Raw genomic sequence first — 24400 nt, 5'->3', positions numbered from 1 at the left:
CTGTCACCATTTGGCCACCCAATTGGTCTACCCATGCTTTCTCATCATGTGTGTAAATTGGACTGGTTGTATGTGCCGGGGATTGATGCCACTCATGTGATACTGTGGACTTGGCTTTCCGTTGGAACTTGTGCCTCTGTGTACATGCCTCGAAATGCCTCGTGGATTGGTGTTCCATTGGGTCTGGTACTTCGTGTACTTGCCTGGAGCACGTCTATTTTGGTATAGTCTCGTGAACGAGGATTGTCCATACCAATGCTGCATTGCATAGCATCTTTATGTGCTTGCTTGCAATTGAAATCACATGTTGTTTTCCTGCTTGCTTGACCAATGTGTAGTTCCGGGTAAGGGGACGCCTGCCCATGAACCGTGCGTGTGAAATTGTATGCTGACATGGTTATGTGGCATATGACAGGTGGTAAGTATTGGTCATAAACCTAGCCTTAGGAGTTAGCACTAATTTATAAGTGAGTGTGTACACACTTCATTAAGTTTTGGGAGACCAAAACTCACTTATAAATTATAACCAACCCAATGTTCACACACACTGATATCCCGGGGTGCACAAAACCCAATGTCCACCGCCCAGACCTTATCCCCTTTGTACAAAGGGAGTAACCAGCCATGTGTCCACTCTAGCTTGCTCCACAAAGCACCTACCTACCACCTACCCTAGACAACTCACCACCTCACTCCTCCTCCTCTCTCTAAAGATCCTTCATGAGAACTTTTGGGCTACATTTTTTGCACTTTTCTCCTTCCCAACTCCATTTCCAAGCTTGCTAAAGTGTTTCTCAAGCTTCCAAGAGTGTTTCCGGATGCTAATCACTCTCCTGCACACTCCCGAAATTCAGCAAAACAACTCTCTTTATTGCTGTAATTTCTAGTCTTTTTGCTGAAAATCCTAATTTCAGCCCTCCTTTCTCAAGTTGAACCATAGGGGAAGCTTTCCCAAGGTTCCCTTCATCCTCTTGAAGACCTTTGTCACGAAGAAATACGACAAAATGAAGATCTCATCACTCCAAGGACTTCCATCGCGAAGACTTCCGCTGTCATCGACTCTACTTGCAATTGGTAAGCTTTTATGCTTAAATATGGAAGAAAGTAGCAGGAGGGAGAAACCGGATTACAAGATCACAAACCCTGTGTAGTGTTCTCTTGTCTTACGTGCTCTCTTGCAGATTGTTGCTACCATGTGTTGGTGGAACAATAGAGAGCAGATGGTAGGGAGCATGGACATTTGAGATGGTAGTGTGGATTGCAAGTCTACATCAACAACCACTTGTTTGCAATACTGTATTCATATGCATTGGTATGGAAATCTGATTAGAAATGCCCATGACACTATGTACTTGATTCTCCCAAGATCAATATACTTTATTTGAGGGAGGGGTCGGCCGTTCCGGCTCATTGTGTGTCTCTTGTCAATTCAGCAAATTACTTCTTGTATTTGAGCAAGTGTCCATCAAATCTTAGTGTATTTAAGTGTATTGATTAGCATTGTGTTCAACCAAGTTACATGGTCTCTACCCTCTAGGAGACTAATTGAATCACATATCACATCCCCTCATCTTTGAACACTGGGAAGGAGAGCATAGTTGCCAAGAGTTTCATTAAACACATTTCCCAGACCGTTTCGTAAAGGAGAACACTGTAGACTCAATAATGCTGAAGTCTCCAAGCATTTGTCTCTAGCAGCCTGTTCTCCAAAAATCACCCTTGTTGTCATTGGTAGTGTCAACAGAGTAAAGGTTAAGGAAACCTCAATCTTTTTTCTGCTCAAAGCTTTCAAATACGAGAATATGGCACAAAAAAATTTACATCCTATTTCTTCGTACTAACTTAGGTTACCACAGCTTACAGTGTAAGGGTGTAAGGTGATATCTTGAATGAGACCAAGGTGTTGGTGTAAGCTCCAGAACAACCTCAAAGAGTTGTAGAAGAGTCTCAGAAAAAAGGTGTTGTCTTAGAACTTCAAGGACAAACCATTCCATGTTACTAAGAGAGAAATCTAGTAGTTTTCTACCTTACATGTAGAAGCTATAAAAAGAGAATCACATTTGTAAAACATAAAGTGTGCACTACTCTTGTCCCATATCTAGTCCAGAACATAGACTACCTCAATTATATTGCATAGGGTGTGATTCCTCTTCACAAAGACAACAGGTTCTCGGCACTGAGGACACGTGCACCTGGACATTCTATTGTTTTTATACCATTCTGAAAAGCATCCATTGCTGCCAAGAAACAGACACAGAAAACATGTTAATAATTCTTCAAGTTTAAAATAAATCAACAAACAACATAAAATCTCACCAAAAGTTATGTAGGCAAGGTGCCACAGAAACAACATCATGCCATATACTGAGGCATATACAGCATTTAAAATCATCCTTGACTTTTGATAGCTGCCCAATACAATAGAAAGTAGTTTAGTAAAGGTTGTTATATCACGTGCGGTCAAGGCCTTTGTTTTGTTCAGAAAAAAATATTTACACCCCTTCTATAAATTTGAGGGAAATAAAATTACGCTGCTTAAGACCTAACTTATTTTGATTGTTTATGTAAGTTCATGAAACACAAAGCCTACTTATTGAACTCACATGCTATCTTACATTTTCCTAGGTGACCCCCAAGTGCAGCCAATCTTCATCAATGTAAAGAGCAAAAGGTTCATACCTTCAAGCGTTTTGTACTTTCCAACTGTGTATCTATGTCCAAGCACTGCACCCAAAAAAATCCTAATTAACTAATTGAAAAACTTATACATATTCCTAATGGAATCAGAAGAGGAAGCACAATTCCGCAAGTGCTGAAAGGGTGGCAGTGCCCACTTTTCCGCTCTAATCATTGTCCTTGTAATGGTGAAAAAGGGAGACAGAAGCCCAAAGAGGTTTTCATTGGATAGATATGTGAGAGAACCAGCTCAGATCCTAGAAAAACTCTTGAAGGGAAAATCAGAAAAAGGCAACCAATTGGATCAGATTTTGAAGTTGCTGGTGTGCTTTTAAAAAGCAGAACTTTACTCAAAAATTGGTATTAACACTAGACTTTACAAGAAGCGAGATCATGTATATAGCTGGGTGATGGAAAATAATTGACTACCTCATTACTTCGTTTCCTGTCAATATTTTCGTCCTGGGAACCTTTGTTAAGTATATGGAAGATGTACTGCGGTATACCTGGATGAGTTTAAGAGCCACAAATATCAGAAAAAGATAAAAACGAGTAAAGAAGAAAACTGTGTGGAAAACTTGTACCTGAAGTAAGAGGGCCAAGTATAATCTCATCCCCATGCTGAAAAATTACGCATTTATCATTCTCAAGTGGTGAACCATTGACAAGAGTTCCGTTTCGACTGCATTGAAAGTTAAATATGATGTTAAAGCGATACACAAATTTGTAAGGTTTATTCATACTTAATAGAAGTCTCCTTTTTGCCCCAAAAAAAAAAAAGAATCAAGGGCCCAAACTTCGCTTTAAATCACAAAGCTCAAACATCAATGGACGTGACTTGGACTGAACATGTAACTTATGGTTGCAGGACTACTATTAGAGGCCTACCATGGTAGTGACATGAGATAGAGAATTAGGGCTCGGTTTGAAGAGAGGCAGAGAAATGGATACCATATTCAAACAAGGCAACAGGTCCACAAATCACCCAATCCTGATGGGACAAAAAAATAACAATTCTCAGCTTTTTTTTAATTTGGTGATTGGAATAAGGAATCCCTCTCAACCTTTGAACGGGGCGGGGATCAAAGAATCAAGACGTGGAGAAAGATGCACTTCTCCGGCTGGCCGCTCTATGAGGAGAAAGCTATCTCATACAAGGGAAGGGTGGGGGAGATAACCACATAGGTGGTTTGTAATGCCAAGTGGGATCACCACCTCTATCTGTGAGAAAAAGGCCTAGCCGCCAGAGCCTCAAGAAAGCTTCCCGCCGCTTCCGCATGCAGTCAGAGCCACCTTACAACTTCCCCCACCGACCATGGAGGGTATGAATGATGTTGAGCCAAATGCTCCTAATGGAGGAGTGTGGGTACCCTCGATGGCTTTGCTACATCGAGCTCTCCATATGTGACAGGCTACAATGCTACTACAAATCTCTATCTTTGGAACGAGCCTGGAGTCCAGTGATCAATAGATGGGGCTGGGACTAGTACCGTTGAAATGCGAAGGTGAGAGACCTGAAGGGCTAGCCCCCCACCTTCCTCCTCATAAGCCATGACAACCTCAGCCTCTGTGGCCAAGCGACAATGCCCCATGAAATGATACATATCGAGGTGAAAAGCGTGAAAATGCGGAGAATCCGCTGAGCCTTCGGGCAATCCCAAAGATAATGTCGCTGAGACCCCTGAGGATGGCCGCACCTCAGAAAAGCGGCTAGTCGACCGCCAATGGCCAACCACATGCCAACCGCCAAGCTCTTGTGTGCCAGCGGCCAAAGAAAGAGGGTGATCTTTCGAGGCCGAAAACTGTCCCAGAGCCTCTTCCAAAAATTTGAGAGAAATCGTTGTGAGAGACCCTGTGACTGTCAATGTATTGTTGCTGCTGGGTACCCTCAACCTCGGGCATTTGAATCATGCGGCCTAGCCGCATGGTGTATGGGAAGAACGGGGTATCCAGAGTCTCAGCAAGATCATGCCAAGTCCACTCCCCCGGGTCCCACTCTCCGGAGGCACATGAGGGGCAGGCCAGCTCTCCCAAATCCATAATTGCTAGTCTGCTAGAGTATCTCCCTGGCCACTTTGGCTACCCCGACGAGGTGCCACTCATGTGCCTGAAATCCGATCACCCTCAGCCTCTGTAAGGTGCAGCCACTGAAATCATCCAAAGGCTCTAATCTCTCTAATTTGCCCTGGGGACCAATAGAAAAAGTGAGCAAACCACAGCCCTCATCCGTGCCATGGACTGCCAAGAGAATATCATGCCTAGTAAACACGCCTGGTCACTGCGAGGGGGTCAGGGGTCAGCCACTCTTGGGAAATAGCAGAGTCGATGTCGAGGCTGAGTCTGTCTCTACCCAAGATCCTAGCCAAGCCTCTCTCTTGAGCCTCCGGGGGAAGCTATCTGTATGCAAGCCAATCTCCAAGGGACCTGGCAGGTCCCATGCTCAACGCTCCTCATGATACATGAGGTCGAGTGCCCAACATATGGCCACTAGGTAAACGGATCGGGGGATTCCAAATTAGGGACAACCGAAGACGATGTTCTGAGGCTACGGCCGGCCTAAGGTGATCCCAAGCTCGGAGTAAGATGGCTGCAAATTTGTCCTCAAAAGTTGGGCTAAATCTACGGGCTCGCATCTCTGTGAAGATCCATCAGGTGCTCTACGGCCAGAGGGTCATAACCATAGAAGCGGGGATGGATGCATCTTTGCATGGTTGGACAAATTTTATGTGGATGACTAGGGCCTGGATAGAGGAGGCTCTATGGCCATCTTGCAAGGTACTACCAAATCAGATCATTACCCAGTTGCCTTGTGCACCAGGGAACTTAGGGGCCAAAAGGGTGTACCCCATGCCCCCATCCTAGACTCTCTCTATCTATCTATCTGGATGGAGAGACCTCCTTGGAGGTTAGAGAGATTTGAAGGCTTTGTGATCATCCTAACCCCCACGAGAGGCTTGCTTTGGCCGTGGAGAGGACTAGCTAGCGCTATCGGAAGGCTTGCAACTACTATACTAAGGAGGGTAGAGCTCCATATTGGAGTTTGCAAAGAGAGAGAAAAATGAAAAAGGCAATGCTCCAATGCTCAAGTGTTTGCACGACTCAATGAGTATTGTATTGCTTGATATCATTTGAAGTACACCAAGTGCATGGTTTTATAGGTTGCAAACCTTATCTTTTGACTCACACAAATCACACACATGTGGGGACATGACATGTCACCAGCCTTGACATTTCCCAGTATGAAAGGGGTCTGATGGACTCCAAGATGTCTAAATATTTGGAAAGTACAAGCTTTGGGAATGGGGGATTATCCTAGAATACAAAGGACCACACTCCTAAAATTTAGGAGAGTTACTGTTTTTGGCCCGACTCTGATGGAAATTTTGTTCGTGTCATTACATCTGGAATTGAGCAGATACCAAGAGTTGGCAAAGTGCCTATGACAAAATGTCTACTAGTTGGGATATTTTTAGAGGTAAAGATTATGGGAGAACCCATCTCTTAGATTGGGACATGTGGCAAGAAAGTGGATCAAAGTGAGACAAGTGGCGTCACACTTGTTAGAAAGTGGATCAAAGTGAGACAAGTGGCCTCACACTTGTCACTCCAGCTATTGTGTGGCTCTCCAGTTGTCATTGTAGCCTTCTCTTGCCATTTTAGCTCATGGGAGGCCTAAATCTATAAATTGGAGCCCTCTCTCTTCATTAATAGAGGTTCTCTTGCTGCACACTAGCCTCTACCACCGTTATAGGCTGCCCTAATGATGGCTACTCTCCTTCTCTCTCTCTTGAAGGTTGCCCATGAAGAATACCGTCTGTTGGGGACTGTTTTGGAGGCTTCCATCGCGAAAAACAAATACTCAAGACAAGGGTATTTATTCATTTATTATGATTTCTAGCCATTGTACTTTTTGTACCAGCCATTGTACCAATTGTACCAACCACTGTACCTGCTGTACCAGCCACTATACTGGCTGTACCAACCCTTGTACTTGCTATACCAACCACTGTTCTGACTGTACCAACCCTTGTACCGGTTGTACCAACCACTGTACCTACTGTACCAACCACTGTACTGGCTGTACTAACCCTTGTACTTACTGTACCAATCCTTGTACCGGCTGTATCACAACCACTGTACCTACTGTACCAGCTGCATGGAGAGCTGAACCTATTGTGCCAACTCTATTGCATGAAGACCCGCGGTTTTTGGGGAAGAATCAGTACCCACACGGAGGTATACGGATTATATTGTTCCGGCTTGGTAGCCTCGTGTTGGGCTGTGTTATGGCATTTGTATATGGATAATCTGGCATCTCCCGTGGGGAGAGTAAGGCCCTCAAAGCTTGTACATGATATTATTCTCCTTGGGTAATAAAATACTCCAAGGGGGGGGTCGGCCCATTCCGGCCTCTATGCGGTGTCACACGTGCAAGCTCCATTTTCAGCATTTGTGAATGTTTTGTCCAGCTTTTATGTTTTATGCAAAGTGATGATGGATGTGTGTTAAGGTTGTGGCCATGTTTAAATGTTTTAATATGCATTGATGGTATCAAAAAGTGTGTCAAAGGCCCTAGTCCCCCGGGCACCCGCCGCGAGTTACATGACACATGGAATACACTTATCTTATCCAGATAAGAGGGTGTTCACACACACATAGGCACACTTACACAAACACAGGGTGTTCACACCTATACAACCACATGTAGATGGATACACATATACTAACAGGTATACAAGGTGGACATGCAAGACACGAGAGAATCCGAAATACCAAACAAACCCCCCTTCGAAGCAAAGGTGATATCTTATGAAGTGGCCTTCATACTTTTGGTGATTTGGGCTCACTGGCACCACGTGATGCAAAAGATCACAGTGGCCATAACTAACATGATACAACACATCATAGTCAAGCGCTTGACCACACATAAGATTCCTCAACCCTTCTAGGCTACCCCCCTTGACTCAAAACAGGGTAATCGAGGAAATTACGAAGCTTTTTATAGCACAAGGCGATACAACCATTTAGGCGGGAAAATATAACACACACACACAAGATTATTTTTTAGATTTTGGGGGACACCTCGGTCAGAGAACCCAACTCAAACACATAAAGAGATAAGAATGGGCTAGAAAGCCCAGTTTGTATCCCTCTTTGTAAGAGATAGATTGGAGAGTTCAGCAAAAAGGGCTTATCATGTGCTATTGTAGAAGTCTCTAGCTAACTTGTTCTTTCTCCTCTGAATCTGCATCTTCTACCACCAAGTTTGCATGGTCTTACACTTCATTGACTTGCCTCTGAATTTCCTTCTTTGCTTTGAGAGAAAGCTTTTCTCCATGTAAAGGACCACTGTGTTTTGGTCTTGTAACCTCGTCTTCATCAAGAAGGACTGCTATCATAAGTCGTCTCTCTAGACACTCTGCGTGCGCCGTGTAGAGAGCACTTCTTTGAACTTGTCTATGTCCTCAAGGCTAGAGAAGAGGACAACCTTCTTGTCGGCTTCATCGATGTTGGCAGCGAAAGTTGTTGTAATAAAGAACCAGTAGTGCTCAAGTGTTCTCGAAGTGAGTACTGGTCCTTCATTTTTAATGTATAGTATTTTTGTTTTAAGAACACTTTGGAGTTATTAATTTTATTGCCAAAGAGATTTTCCAACTTGTTCCATACCTCCCATGCAGTTTTGTCAAAGTTGATGTGATGTATCAAATTATCTGCAAGACCCACGCCAATATGGACAAGTGCTTCATCATTGCAGTCCACCCATGCTTTGACATCCAGAGAAGTGGCAGCTCCCTCGCGCTTCTCGTATGTTCCCTTGACTATGTTCCACAAGCCATCTCTCATGAGGATGAGTCTCACTTTGATTTGCCATGTTGGGAAATTTTCTCCAAAGAACTTTGGGAAAGTGATGACTAGGCAAATCCATGATGAGTGAACCAGTGATAGTTCTTCAAATGCAGGTCAGAGAGCTACAACAAAGAGAATTTGCTGACCATAGCAAAAGTGAGAAGCACAAGAAAGGAATAGGCACTCAAATCAGTGAGAACAGAGTAGATGGTGTGGATTTGGCCATTAGGTGCAACAGGTGTGAACCGACGGGAAGGCACGAGCGGACGCGCAAGTAGAGGTCAAACGGTCAGATGGCGTCGACAGGAGAATAGCAGAACAATTAGCCTAGGATGGCAAGACCCATTGCGGGAGAACAGCATGTCGGCGATGCGAAACCACCAAGTCAGAGCAAGCGGGCAACAGCAACGACAGACGAACTAAATGAGCCGAAAAAACTCAGAGCAAACAAGACAAGCGAAAAAATCTAGTCAAAGTACCTGAGGAAAAAAAAAAGCCGCAAACGAGGCAAAAAACGGGTCCAGGCCGATAAGGCATAAGGGCGCTAAGCATCGCTTGGTCGAATGGGTGGCTCAACCAGGGTATTTGCCTCCCCCGCCGCCCCCCGGGGGTCCACCCATCTGGTTGAGCGGCGGTGCTCAGCTCAGCCCGGCCGGCATCCTATCATTCTTCTTCAGCTCTTTGGCATGCTCGATTTGGCCATTTGAGCTATCAACTTCTTCAGTGAGCTTCGAACGATGGGTTGGTCGAGGGTTTATCGACCATCAAGGCTTCAACTTACACATGCATATGCATGAATCTTGGATGCATGTGAATGCATGAGAGGATTTTTGCTAAAAAATTATAGAGAGGCCAAAATGTCACAGGCTGTGGCCAACAGATACCTGCAGCAAAAAGTCTCATCGTTTTGCAAGTGTATTCAAAGTTCAAACTAGGATTGGAGTGTTTATTTGGATGTCCGTGCCGTTACAGTGGTATCAGAGCATCATAAGTTACATGTGAATTGGTGCAAAGCAAGAAAAAAAGAAGGGAATCCTAAGGTGACCGTGATCCACGCAATCCAAGATAAGCCAATATAATCATGAACCTGATGCTACACAAAGCTCTCCCTTTGAAGACTATATGATGTCGTGGCTTCTCACACAAGGCTTCTTTAGAGGAAGGAAGGGATCTGTGAAGAACTTCCAAGAAAAAAAGGCTGCAAGACTCTTCAAGTGAAGGCAAAAGTTTACGAGGAAAGGAGACAGGTGTTTCTCAGAAGTCTCTCCAAGAGGAGAGAATGATTCAAAGAATAGTTCAGTAAAGGATTCTCAAGAAATCTCTCAACACATCATTGGGGCCGGAATGCCCCCCACCCCCCCCCAATCCCCCTTAGGAACAACTTTATTCCAAGTAGTATTTTTTTATCGTACAAGTAAGAGGATGCTTTGCACCAGATTTCCAATACATGCGTGAAATCAATAAAGGTATCTTCGACATCACTTGCTGTTGTTCATGTTAGAATTTGTGCATCTCAGTGTTTTGGGGTTGTACCTATTATTGGGTATTTTACTGGATTTTCTCTTATTTATTTGTCCAGGGCCAGTCGGCCAGTTCCCTCTTGCACTATATAAGGAGTTCCCCATTATTCACTCATTCATCCACTTCCCTTGCACATAGTTCAACATTCAGTTGCTGGCCATTGTCATTGTAAAGATTTACTGCTGTTATAAAAGGTGATCTTGTCCAACTCTCTCATTCTCCTTTGCACTCTCTCATATGTTTATTGTTTATGCTTCCACTTGTGCTCTCTCCTTCATGGTATCATACGCTTAGGTCCAAGCTACTCCAAACTCTGCAAATCTGCCCACCTTGCTGTGCATTTTGCTTCCATCACTTCTCCGGCTGCAGATCAGTCCATGCAGTTGCTGCGTTTTCAGTACCTTGCTGCGTTTCTGGTCCAGCCCTCTTCTGGTTGCTGTCGCCCAGCCCTACAGGCTGTGTTTTGCTTTTCAAAGGCAGATTTTGAAGTGTTTTGGCTGCATTTTCTACTACAGCATATGTTGGTGGTGTGTTTCTTGCTCGTGGTGCTGCCAGCAGATAAGTGGCTCTTCACTGTCTTCTTCCTCCACGAGTCCCTGCCCTTCAGGTAGGCGGTTCCCGGTGAATCTTGGATTGTTTTGTTGTTGTCCCGCCTCTTTCTCTCTACCGTTTGAGAGGGGGCTGATTGTTCCTGGTGCCTCACTTTGTTGGAAAGCACTTGAGACTGGAGAGAAGTGTTTGAGAGCTAAGATTTGTTCTTTGCTGCTACGGATATGGCTCCCCCCTTACGAACAAAGATGACAAGTTGAAAGGACCCACTACGCTCATTAGAAGCTTCAAATGCGGGTCTGGTTTATCCACAAGGGTTTGTGGGACATTGTTCAAGGCATTGAAAGGAAGCCCAAGCGTCCTCAAAACTCTAGGCGGTGGACTCAGGATCAAGAGGATGAATTTGTGTAACGCGCGGAAGCTCTGGGTAGTCTTCTTTCAGCCCTAAACACTCTTGAAAACCTTCTGATGCAAAACGCACCATCTGATGCAAAAACGCAAGTAGAGAGAGAGTAGAGAGAGAGAGAGTGAGAAGTGCTGGAATTTCAGTATATACTATGGTACAAAAAGGTACATGTCTTGGCAGCCCTTGGCTGCCCTCTTGAAAAGGTGATAACACACCCAAAACTTGCCCTAGACTAGGATCCTAATGACTCTCACCCCTAGTGGGTGGAATGATTAATGCTATGAGCACTTGGTGCCTTTTATAGAATTCTTGGACAAGGTAGGAGCTGGCCGACTGCTGGTCGGCCAGTTCTGAATTCATTAAATGGCTTTTCACTCAGCCGACTTGGTTATCTTGCATATTCCTTGATGCGCCTGCTGCCACCTTGCTTCCTGGTTCAGCCGACAGCTCCTGTACTCAGCCGACTGCTCCCTGGTGCTTCTCCAAGTCCAACCTGTCCACTATTGTATCTTGTGCTCCACAGTCTGACTCTATCTGGTTCATAGTCTTTATCTGCTTGCCCTTTCTGGATTTAGCCCTAGAAATGTCCATGGCATTGCTCATGCACATGACATCCCCCTCTGCTAAACTTGATGACGGGAATCCAATCTGCTCTTGGATGACTGTCATCATCCCAATCCTTTCCTGAAGTCCCTCTGTCATCATCCGTCCCTGGCAAACCTTTTTTCTCTGAAAATCCGGTCTGTTCTCCAAACCACTCTGTCTCTGATGAAGATCTATGCATCTGGTCTTCCTCTAGTCCACAATCCATTCCTGCCCTGGCTCTGAACACCGTCTTGGTCTTCGTTCCTGGAACTGAGTCTGGCACTCTCACATCACCCTTGGAGGATCAACCTCCCTTGGGACCGTTCCCTTAGAACCCATCTGGCTCACGGAACTGCCATCCCCATCTGGCACTGTGGAACACCACCAACAAACCTCCTGGGAGTTCTTCCCGATCTGAGTTCCCGCCTTGGGCTTCGAATCCGTGTACTTTCCTGTACCTTGGACCTGTACACCATCATCTGGGACTGAATCAGTGTTTAGCTTGGCTGGGCCTGATGCTCTGATACCAATGTAACGCGCGGAAGCTCTGGGTAGTCTTCTTTCAGCCCTAAACACTCTTGAAAACCTTCTGATGCAAAATGCACCATCTGATGCAAAAACGCAAGTAGAGAGAGAGTAGAGAGAGAGAGTGAGAAGTGCTGGAATTTCAGTATATACTATGGTACAAAAAGGTAGATGTCTTGGCAGCCCTTGGCTGCCCTCTTGAAAAGGTGATAACACACCCAAAACTTGCCCTAGACTAGGATCCTAATGACTCTCACCCCTAGTGGGTGGAATGATTAATGCTATGAGCACTTGGTGCCTTTTATAGAATTCTTGGACAAGGTAGGAGCTGGCCGACTGCTGGTCGGCCAGTTCTGAATTCATTAAATGGCTTTTCACTCAGCCGACTTGGTTATCTTGCATATTCCTTGATGCGCCTGCTGCCACCTTGCTTCCTGGTTCAGCCGACAGCTCCTGTACTCAGCCGACTGCTCCCTGGTGCTTCTCCAAGTCCAACCTGTCCACTACTGTATCTTGTGCTCCACAGTCTGACTCTATCTGGTTCATAGTCTTTATCTGCTTGCCCTTTCTGGATTTAGCCCTAGAAATGTCCATGGCATTGCTGATGCACATGACAATTTGCTGTGGAATTACAAGACTGGGAGAATCGGGACTCGAAGGCGCATTCTGTGCTTGTGTGGACCATCACCGAGGAGGTCTCACCGGCAGTGCAAACTCTCACCAGTGCTCATCAAGTATGGTCAAAATTGGAGGATCTCTTTGCATGAGATTCATCGATGAGGGCAGTTACCTTGCACGAGCAGCTCTACGGCTTGTTATTTCTTGAAGGCAATTCCATGCAGTCTTTTTTCATGAAGGCCAAGGTTATCCATGACCAGTTATTTACTGGCTATGGGTGCTGCTTTGTCCTCTTTTCAGTTGGTTGCCCTTATCCTCACCAAGCTTCCTCCGGACTATGATGTGATTTCTCGATCTTTGCGGTGCCAGATCACATCCACTCAGTTGGATTGTGATGATCTTAGCTCCCTAATTTTGGAGGAGTCGTCCGTTCTCATCTCACAAGGTAAGTTGAAGGTGTCTCTGACCAAGCACTTTCCTCAGTTCAAAAGAAAGGTCGGAGTCATTGCTTCTCTAGCGGGAAAAGAGCACATCTGTCCAAGGATTGTTTGTCCAAGAAGAAGGACAAGGCTAAGGGCAAGGCTTCATCTCAGAGAAAAGGCAAACACACGACCAGAGAAAAGGCAAAGACACGACACAAGACAGTGATACAGATTCTAGTACCACTTCTAGGGCTCCCAGGGCGCTTCCGACTCGAGAGACCCCAGATGGTGTGCTTCTCTAGTACACATGTAGTTTCCCCCCATGTGCTTCCAGACAGAAGAGGCTTGTGGGCGGGAGAGGGGGCTAATTACAGCTCCACTTACCGGTGCATGGAGACTGTGATTCAGAGTTCCAAGCATTAGACATCTGGCAAGACATGCTTATCTTTGGTACAACAGAGATTATGAACTGGATCTGTTCCAAGTTCATTGTTCGAGGCTTTTGGGACGTGATGTGTTCCGTCCACGCTGTATGTCCAGCAACTCATCATCTATTTTTGGAGTTCATTGCACACTTGTGTAGGAACTTGTGGCCAAGCAAAGTTCCTTGCTGTGTTCGTGGGGGTGGCATCTTGTTTCGAGGAAACAGGTTGGTGGGTGCTCTCTCCGAGGTGACTCCAGTATTCGCGATGCTAGAGGATCCATGGTTGCATCTTCTTTCGACTCTTGTACACTATGAGCTGCAAAGGGGGGTGTTCAAATTTGTGCATCTCAGTGTTTTAGGACAGTACCTATTTTATTGGATTTTCTCCTATTTATTTGTCCAGGGCCAGTCGGCCAGTTCCCTCTTGCACTATATAAGGAGTTCCCCATTATTCACTCATTCATCCACTTCCTTTGCACATAGTTCAACATTCAGTTGCTAGCCATTGCCATTGTAAAGCTTTACTATTGTTATAAAAGGTGATCTTGTCCAACTCTCTCATTCTCCTTTGCACTCTCATATGTTTACTGTTTATGCTTCCACCTATGCTATCTCCTTCAGTTCATGCAGACTTAAGTGGTTCGATGAGTACCGCGTCTTTGAGTAAGGTGTTGTACATGCTTGTGATGGTGGATGACTTTTCTAGATTTACTTGGGTTTTCTTTTTGAAGACCAAGGATGAGGCTTTTTAGCACTTTCGTGATTGAGGTGGAAAAAGAGACATGTTCTTCGGTCAAGGTTCTTAGGACTAACAAAGGGGGTGAGTTTACATCCCAGGAGTTTCAGCAATATTGCAAAGATCAAGGCATTCAGAGACAGCTTACTACAGCATATACTCCATCACAAAATGGAGTTGCAGAGAGGAAGAATTGGACTATCATGGAGATGGCCCGTGCTATACTTGAGCACTCTTCTTTACATCGATGTTTATGGGCTGAGGCGACTTCTGCTGCTGTCTATATTCAGAACAGGTCTCCTACTACTGCTCTTCCAAGTAAAACTCTATATGAGGCTTTCCATGGTGAGAAGCCCTCTATTGTTCATTTGCCGGTATTTGGTTGTTCGGCATATGTACATGTGCCTAAGGAGAATCGCTCCAAGAGTCTCAACATATGACTTTTCCCATATATAGTTCTGTGTCCAAGGTATATCGTCTTTATGATCAATAGGCCAGCAAAGTTGTTGAGAGCTGTGATGTGATGTTCGACGAGACTCCTGCATCTTCTGAGGGGAGTGGTGAGCATCTTCTTCCTCCGCTTCCTCTTTCTCCTCCCTCTGCTTCTGTTACACCTCCAGCTGTGGATTCTCATTCAGATGATGATGATGATGACTCTGCTCCTCCAACGAGCTCGAGCAAACCGGTGCCTAGATGGTATTTTCAGACAGTTCGTGATTTTGGGGTGAGGGAGCTTCCTTCTGTTCCTCCGCCTGGTTCTCTCACACGATCTTCTAGAGTTACAAAAGGAAGATTGCCTGGTTCTCTCAAGCGATCTTCCTTTTACTCCTCCGCTTGGTTCTCTCTATTGTTCATGGTCCTTCTAATCCCACTTTTGGGGACGAGGCTCTTTCACATGAGCCCTGGCATCGTGCTATGTAGGCAGAGCTGGATGCTATAAAACGGAATGGCACTTGGATTTTGGTGCCTAGGCCACAGCAATGTAAGGTGATTGGTGTGCGGTGGATCTTCAAAATGAAGTACAAAGCTAATGGCAAGTTGGACAAGCACAAAGCGAGGTTGGTTGCCAAGGGCTATGCTCAACGCCATGGACCCGACTTCGATGAGACCTTCGCTCCAACGGCCCGGATGACCATTCTTACTTCTTCAGTCAATACACTTGGTCCTATCATCCCGGAACCTCAAATCCCGGCTGTCGATCAACATACACTTCCTATGTAAGCTCTCCATTCACGAAAGCCAACTTGACGTCCATCTAGATACAGGCCATCTATGATGTCCTGTGTCACAAAATCCCTCATTGCTTCTGTTTTGTTTTCTACTGTACATGTGTGGCATATGGAGCTTGACATGACAGTTCATGTATGGCATATGGAGCCTGACATGGTGTGTTTTCCCAGGACTAGCTATCCTAGTGTTTGTTTTGGGAAGATTCCAGAAGGATTTTGGATCCCTCAACATTTTACCTGATTGATACAGCTAAGCAAATGGGTGTTTCTTCTAGTTTAGTTGGGTGCATGACCTTAATTTTATGTTTGGATGACTTGTTTTGTTTGCCTGGACAATGCTTGAGATTACTCCTTGTGTTGTCCATGGGGCCGGGGACGCCTGGGCACCCTGTGGATGTGTGTGTGCACACTTGTTTTGGTCTGACAGGTGGTCTACATGTGTTTTACAGGTGGGCAGGACTATTTACATGGTGGCCAAAGTATCGGGAACTGGACATTATATGGGCTGTTTGCTTGTAGGTGCTCTCTTCTCACGTAAAAAGCACACGAGCTGATATTTCTGGCGGGGAAACTCTATTATTGGGGTAGAGGACAAGTTTGGGCAGTTGCATGTTTCCAGGTGTTTGTGGGAGCTGGCCAATCTGTTTTGGAGGGCATAACTGCTGGTCGAGTGGATCTGGGATTTCCTAAGTGCTGGTCGGCTGCTTCCACGCGTGCAAATCTGCTGGCCGACTCATCCTATTTGTGCCAGAGGGTGGTAGACTTGTGGACAGCTCTCTACCTGCTGGCCGACTTCTCCTGGCATGCAAAAATCTGCCGACCGACTCTGTCTGGGGCAACTAAGGGCTGGTCGACTGCTGATACAGCCCTCTTGAAGCTGGTCGATTTCCTCTTTGAGGGTGGCAGGGGTTGGGAACAACTCTACAGGGTTGTTCGGGGCTGATGTGGGAATGTTGCGGGCTGTCCATAGCTGTCCTACATGTGCTTAAAGTCGGAAAAGGTCTCTTGTTATGTTGAGGAACTTTGAATTCAGCATATGTTTTGTTTCTGTTTTCATCTTGTACTGGAGGATTCAGGTGCAGGCCAGTGGAGAATCGCTGGGCACCCGCAAGGTTGTATCTGAAGCAGACTCCTTTTTGGTAATCTAACCTTTTTTTTTCTTTTTTTTTTGGGGGGTGGGGGGCAACCCATCTTCTAGCCCTAGTGTGGTGTACTGTGCAGAGCTGTTTTTCATCTCTCTTTCTCTGGCACGTTTATGTGTTTGATCAGGATTTATGATAGTTAAGATTTCCGTGTTACAATTGCCCTTCCGTTAAATCCTGCAAGAAGCCTTGTATGGTCTAAAGCAAGCTCCGCGGGCTTGGTACCAGCGGATTGATGAGTTCTTTTAGAAATTTGGCCTGCGTTGTTCTCATGCAAATTCGAACCTTTATATCCTCCTCGAGAGGCGGTTAGTTATTATCATTGTGGTCTATGTTGATAACCTCATTTTTACAAGCTCTTATTCTGTGAGGATCTGTTCAATCATGGATGCTTTGGAGAAAGAGTTTGAGATGACGGATCTTGGCCTTCTACATTATTTTCTTGCCGGACCCCTCAGGGTATTTTCTTTTCTCAACAGAAGTACACACAAGAGATTCTTGACAAGTTTCAGATGATTGGGTGTAGACCAGTATCTTCTCCTATTAATGGATACTAGTGATCTTCTTGATACTTCTCCAGAGATTGATTTGGGACAATATCGGGTTCTCACCGGTTGTTTGGTATGGTTGACCTACTCCCAATTGGACATTTGTTTCATAGTCAGCTTATTGAGTTCTTTCACATCCAAGCCCCGTCAGCAGCATTGGCAGTGTGCTCCCAGGGTGCTTCGGTACTTTCGAATTTGGCATATTCTATGGCCAGGGGTGCACTCTTCTTGGATGGACTAATTTAGATTGGGCAAGAGATCTGGATACTCGACGTTTGACCACATGTTGTGTTTCCTCACTTGGGTCGGGAGCCATTTCATGGAGCAGTAAAAAGCAACCTATTGTGGCACTTTCCTCTACAGAGGCGGAGTATCGAGCAGCTTGTTATGTTGCATGTGAGGCGATTTCGTTGCGGAGGTTATTGGGAAAGCTTGGCTTTCCTCCTACCGGATCTACTCTTCTTTGGTGTGATAATCAGAGTTGCATCACCATCGCCAAGAACCCTATGTTTCATGCTCTTACAAACACATTAAGATTCGGTTCTTGCTTGAGATTTGCGTTTGGAGTATTGTCCTTCAGCAGAGAATGGAGCAGATTTGTTCACCAAGCCCCTTGGCTCCTCATCTTCGGCTTCTTGGAGTTTGTTCAACATTTGGTGCTCAGAGGGGGTGTAAATATATTCATCCCCATATACTGCCCATGTATTTGCCCATATTCGTTCCCTTTTACGGCCCGGACTGGCCACCCATATTTTTCCTCTTTTTCCTAGTATTTTTCCCACGTCGGGTGACCACGTCCCAGTCGGCCAACCTCTTTTTACCGTGTGCTGGCCTCTCCCCTTTTCATTCATTGATCATTGAGTTGTGTGGTTCATGTGTTGACACACTCTCTCTTGTATCCTTCACTTATGAGACTTTGGTCTCTTGCTCGGGATTGCTGTCACTGCAGTATATTCGACTTATTAGCTTCATATCTCTCTCTCTCTCTCTCTCTCTCTCTCTCTCTCTCTCTCTCTCTCGCGCGCGCCAGTTCTTGTTAGAGACACAGCGCCACAGAGAGACACTGATACAGACTCACACCACAGGGAGAGGTGGGCGGCGACGACAGCTCCACCTCACTGATTTCTTCCAAAGATCTATCCCAGTGCCTACCCTGACACAGGAGGGGGTTACAATTCAGCGCGCTGCGGACCTCCAAGCCAGACGGAGACTGAGAGCACCAAGCTACCAGACTCCCATACTACATCAGAGGGAGATCATAGAGATACGGGCTCGACATCAGCACCATATCGAGAAGCGGCTAGCTCACTTACACTCACACCCGGAGATCATGCTCCGAGGTATTTTTGCCTCACCATCGCCTATGTATCACATATTACACCCCCATTATGGTACTCGTTGGAGCTAGACAGATCTGCATTGCATTCTTGTATACCCTACACATATAGGTTGCATACTGAGCCTCTAGCAGTAGTGCTCCATCCATCACACCCCCCCACTAGCTCGGTACTTTCATAGTTTATTTCATGTTCATTTTGTCAATTTTTTTCTCGACATCCAGAAGACATTGACAATTGTACATTGATTTGTCTCATAGGTCGAGTTCGGCCTCTAGTAGACGTTAATACAGCTTTCTTTCTTCTCTCTCTCTCTCTCTCTCTCTCTCTCTCTCTCTCTCTCTCTCTCCATTCTAGACAGCCCCATGGTGGAGATATTTGATCTAAGGAGAGGGCAACACTTCAACTGATCAACATACATGGATCTACCTAATATACATTTTCCAATATTTTCTACTCAGTATCATCTCAGAGTCTTACAATTCTATTCTTATAACTGTAAGACAATCAGTTTATGGTACTTTTTAGTCTCATTTAGTTGTTCTCTTTGATGAGAGACCAACTTCAGATGTACTCTCAGTTTTGGTCTCATAGGCCATTATGGCCTCTTAGAGACGTTAATATATCATTTCATTTCATTTCTCTCTTGCACTCTCAATTCAACACATTCTAATGCCCCCCCTGCTTCCGCTCTCTGCACACTCTATCAGTGAGTCATTCCGATGGGCTAAATAGGTGAGTTGAAGATTCTCGGTGCTCCCTGTACTATCTTGGCACATGTACAAAGTACTTCTCTCTTGGCATGACAAAAACTTTGGAGTTCTTCCTTGTCTTGGACTTGGGCGGTGGTGCCTCTACTCTTGATAAGTGACTTAAGCAACACGCAAGTGTCCCCCTTGCCTTGGGCTTGGGCAGTGGGGTCGCTACTCCTACCAAGAGGTTTGAGTGGAAGACAAGCGTGGAGTTCTCCCCTTATCTTGAACTTGGGTGGTGGATGGTTCTCGCCATGACCCTGAGGCTAGGGTATGGAGCCACTACCCAGAAAACTAGTGCTTGTTGCACCCTCATACTCATGTCTATAAAATAAATAGGGGGGGGCATGTCACTTCTCATTTTTTATTCTAAGTGAATGGTAAGCTAACTATTGTTTAAAAGACTTGCTAATGTGAACACAGTAGTGAGAAATAGAGCCCTTGTTCTTCCGGGCTTGTTACAGAGTCACCTATGGCAATGCTCCTAGGGATACTCCTAGCGCCACTGCTTCAACTATAGGTATGAGAATATTAGTCTCCCCATACATATAGTCTGTCTGGCAATGTACCAAACCTTTCCAAGCTGTCGCAAACCATTCGGTGTCTAAACTGGGTCATCTTGGGTGACCAAGCTGCTCAACTAGGGCTTCTCTTCATAAAGGCGGCCTTACAAACTAGAGCTAGCCAATTACAAGAATAAGGTGGATCATTAATTTCCAAACAATCATTTAACTTGGTCCAAGGCAATCAAATAGCAGTTCTCTCAAGGAGAAACCACTTCCCCTTCGAATTTTCAATATGAGTGCAATGAACAGTCCCCTAGACAATTTTGGGACTAGCATACAAAGGTTCAAACTTCACTTCAATATATTTTCCAAAGATTCACTAACCTTTCAAAAAAAACCCTTTGCCAAGTAGAGCAACATTAGCAGTATCAAGAACATAAATTTGAAGTGGCAAAAGTGAAGGTCCTTTCAAAAAAATTACTTTGCCAAGTACAACAACATTAGCAATATCAAGAACATAAATTTGAAGTGGCAAGAGTGAAGTTCCTAACCTCAAATTGCTCACAGATACGTGTCCGGAAGAGTCCTTGTAAATCCTACAATGAAACTTACTAACTTTCCTATTGCCATTTGAATCTGCTCGACCAACAACAGTATCATCTTCCCAAAGCTCTATGTCTGGGTTTGATCTCTCAACTGCTACTGCAAAACCATTAACAACAAACAACTTTAGAGAACATAACTTATACGTGCTCAAAATGCAAACTTTTTTTGGACAGAAAAAATATATACAATTATATTAGATATAAGCAAGACCAGATTGTTGGGCCTAAAGCAATCAATGAAAATCATAAAAACCACAGAAGTAGCAACCACGTTAGGATCCTTAACAAAGTGTGCTCTTCCAGCAAGTATCCTCAATATACTAAAAGTGTAATACTAGCAAGGGTCCAATAAATGGAGACTCTCTATTAGTAGCCCAGCTCTTCCACAACACCTGTAATCTGGCAACAAGGTGAGACTAGGAAATAAGGATCCTCTGTGAAGCAATTCTCCTTATAGGACCTTTGTGCTAGGGACGTGGACTAACCTAAGTTAGGGTTAAGGACTTAACTGGGGCGTGGAGACCTGAAGGGTTCACATATAGACTAAGGGCACTCGCAAGGTGAGGTCTACATTGGCTAAGAGCTTATAATTAATATCCTAGGACTAATAATGGCTAAAAGCTTATAAATAAAGCAAGGCCAATGATGGCTAGGTTATTGCTATATAAGTGACCTTCGGGGCACTAATGAGTTATTGAGGTATCCACACGGTAAACAAGAGGGCTACCAAGGGCGTGCAAGACCTCATGGCCATGGAGCTGCAAGGTGGGTGGTTCGCCCTAGTGGTATGGGACACTAGATTGGGGCCATCGGTACCAAGTAGGCTCGTGGCAATCAAACCTTGGGCTCAAGGGTGAGTCTGGAGGACTCTACAGTTAGGTGGTGAGTCACTAGCCACAATCAAACCTTGGGCTCAAGTGGTGAGTCACTAGCCACAATCTATCACAGTCATCGATGCATAAGGGATTGGCTTTTTGATCCATTTTCAAGCCTTTGAACACTAGCCTGCAAAGCAAGGCTTTGCACTCAATATCTCGATCTATAATGTTCAACCATCCTTCCTGTCTGGGACGAATGATAGTCTCCCGAGTCCCATGCAACTCTGGCTCAAGTATCTATTGCACCATCCAAACTTGACCAAAGAAAATTGCGGACCAGTCTCCGAAGCTAACCAATGCATCCCCGTGAGAAGCACCAATAGGAGAAGATATACCAGGCTGAGGCAAGCAGTACTTGGTTAATTACCGAGGCTCTAGAAGCTAATTCCAATTTCCTAGATCAACTTTTTCCATAATATAAGCAAATACATTGAAAGGTAGGGGCCCTTTAGTGGGTTTTGGGACCCAGTGTCTCCTCTCTTCTAGCTCTGTTTCCAACCACAATTATTGCACAATTAACTCACTAACGTATGATTAAGGCTTTCACATGTGACAACACTCTTCACTAGGACTGTCCTTGACCTTGATAGTCTTGACAGCTTCTTCATTTTCCCTTTTGATTCTGGTGTTCTTGGAACCTCAAGTGTCGTTGTTCCTAGGTTGTGTTCAAAAACTAACAAGTGCAAGAACCACATCAAGCAATCTAAGAACCTGTTGGCCTTCTTCTTTGTCTAGACGGTCTTGTAAAATATGAGCAATGGCTCTCGAAAACGAGCGAGGTAGTCTCACCAAACCATGCTGATATTCCAGCAAGCTCCTTCAAGATGGCTTGCAACAAGCCTCCCAATCACGGACTGAATTGACACTTGAGGTAGTCCTCCAGCCAAAGGAGAACTCGAGCTGTCAATTCTATATGGACAATATGAAGATCAAATGTCTCCAATCTTCCTGCAGCATCTTCCCATTAGCTCAACATCTCCAATTGCTCCTGTCTCAACATGGCACTTGAACATTAGTTCCCATAAGTGATTAATTAATTAGTTGGTTTTAACCCGAAATATGTTATTTTTCGCGTTGTTTCAGATGCTGTCCACACAGATTGGGAATCAGAAGAAGGACTGCAAGAGAAAGGAAGTTCCTAGGACTAGAGATGGAGGAGCTCTCTCTCTCTCTCTCTCTCTCTCTCTCTCTCTCTCTCTCTCTCGCGGTTCAGTAATATATATATATATATGTATGTATGTATGTATGTATGTATGTATGTATGTATTACACACACGTGTGTGTGTGTGTGTGTGTAATATCATATACGTATAGACATTCATGTTACACACACACACATATATATATATATAATATTATATTATATTACACCACACGCACATGTATGTATGTATGTATGTATGTATGTATAAAATCAGGTAACTTGTGTTACTGTGAGCATGTACATTAACATATGTGCTTTTATAAAAGACGCATAAATGAAGAGTGTGTGCATCAATATACGCTTGCGCGAGTAAATACAGGAAAATGCACATACATGCAGGAATGAAACTTAGATGCACAAAGGTGGGGACATATCAATAAAGGGAGGTTGCTTATGATTACCTAGGCGAGCCCAGGGTCCAGCAGGCGCGGGGTGGTCGCTGTTGTCGTGGTCGTGGTTCCACTCAAAATCAGGAACTTGTGTGTCGCCATCGCACTCGCAGGGGATCAAGCCCACTTCTTCATCTCCTGAATGCATCGGATTGATCTCTCTCTCTCTCTCTCTCTCTCTCTCTCTCTCTCACACGCAAACAGACACGGAGAGAGAGGCCATGGATTTCTTATTACTATTTACAGCAACGAGCCTTCACGTAGAAGACAAGCTGACTTTATTCTTTAAACAACCTCCCATATATAACGTATTTGTTTATTTATTTATTCGGGCACCAAAGTTTTCTGCCACTTGGCATAATCTCTACGGTTAGATCTTCTTTGATCCATTGGTTTTCCATCAATACTTCATATATAAGCCTTATGCATAAGGCTCGTGCATAAGGCTTATGTGTGCGTAAGCTTATGTAGTAATGCATGCATCTAGCTTATGCTTAAGCCTTATGTATGCATAATGTATGTATGTATATGCCTTATGCATGCATAATGTATGTATACGACGTATACATATTGTATGCATAAGCCTTATGTGTGCGTAAGCTTATGCAATAATATACGCATAAGGCTTATGCATAAAGCATGTATGAGACTTGTGCATAAGCTTATATATATCAAGGCTTAAGCATATCAAGGTTTATGCATAATCTTCCAAAATTTGAGTAGTACCAGATCTTTCTTTTTGTTGGTGGACTCGCCTTTATTTGTTTTATTGAAGAGCCAAGCCAGATTTGGACATATGAAGAGGACGTCAAAAAAAGCATGGGCGAGAGAGAAGAAGGAAACAAACAAGTGCAAGTCTACCAACAAGAAGAAATCTCTTATGTATGCTCAAATTTTGGAAGCATCATAATGATATACTTGCAAAGTGTTAAAGTTATTTTAAATTTTTTTAATGTTTAAATTATTGTGTGTGTGTGTGTGTGTGAAAATATAATTAATTTATTAAAAAAACAAGGACAAAATGGGGAGAGATGTATGGACACATCTCTCCCATTCTAATGACACATTGCAACGCGGCTATAAAAAGCATGGTTATGGGTGCGACTATGCACGAGGTTGTAGCCACACGCCCCTAGTCGCATATACAGCCACGTATGGATTTTTTTTCTCCCCAATTTTCTTTGTTTCTTTCGTAATTTTGAGCGCAGATATGCTCTGGTTCTCTTGTAGTGTTAGATAATTCATGCCCTCAACCCTTGGCCTTTTGTAGAAACACATTATTATTGTGGAGAAGAGGTCCAAGTAGTAGGGGTCCCACACCCTAGTTGACCATGGACCAAGGGTAAAAAAATGTTCACGAGGATTTCTAAGACCCATTCCTTCTCTAACCCATATACACCATCATATTTGTGCACACCAAGCATGTTAGATTAGTTTGGCAAACTACTGCCACAATTCTAAAGAGGAGATAGAGGAAATTAAGTAAATAATCCTCCCCTTA

At 44.4% G+C, this 24400-nt stretch overlaps 1 protein-coding gene across 3 annotated transcripts in view; it reads right to left on the bottom strand.

The window, feature by feature from the left end:
• The window catches only part of LOC147639737 (RING/U-box superfamily protein), a 39568-nt gene extending 16368 nt beyond the window's left edge, over nt 1-23200 (bottom strand). For 2 of the 3 annotated variants that reach the window (XM_086773437.1, XM_086773443.1), the window contains exons 1-7: nt 22912-23200; nt 20375-20525; nt 3261-3358; nt 3106-3182; nt 2680-2724; nt 2317-2408; nt 2120-2237 (exon numbers count right to left, since the gene is read on the bottom strand). In XM_086773437.1, the coding sequence (XP_086629563.1) occupies nt 2120-2237; nt 2317-2408; nt 2680-2724; nt 3106-3182; nt 3261-3358; nt 20375-20525; nt 22912-23047 (717 nt within the window). In that variant the 5' untranslated portion in view covers nt 23048-23200. The remainder of the gene's footprint in view (nt 1-2119; nt 2238-2316; nt 2409-2679; nt 2725-3105; nt 3183-3260; nt 3359-20374; nt 20526-22911) is intronic. The other variant, XM_086773441.1, reaches the window with a different exon arrangement.
• Between the last annotated feature and the right edge of the window lie 1200 nt (nt 23201-24400).

Source organism: Cibotium barometz, chromosome 3, assembly GCF_041138505.1.
Source record: "Cibotium barometz isolate CiBa-2024 chromosome 3, ASM4113850v1, whole genome shotgun sequence".
Taxonomy (NCBI): domain Eukaryota; kingdom Viridiplantae; phylum Streptophyta; class Polypodiopsida; order Cyatheales; family Cibotiaceae; genus Cibotium; species Cibotium barometz.
Note: the sequence above shows the minus strand (reverse complement) of the source record. Positions and strands in the feature narration are given on the sequence as shown.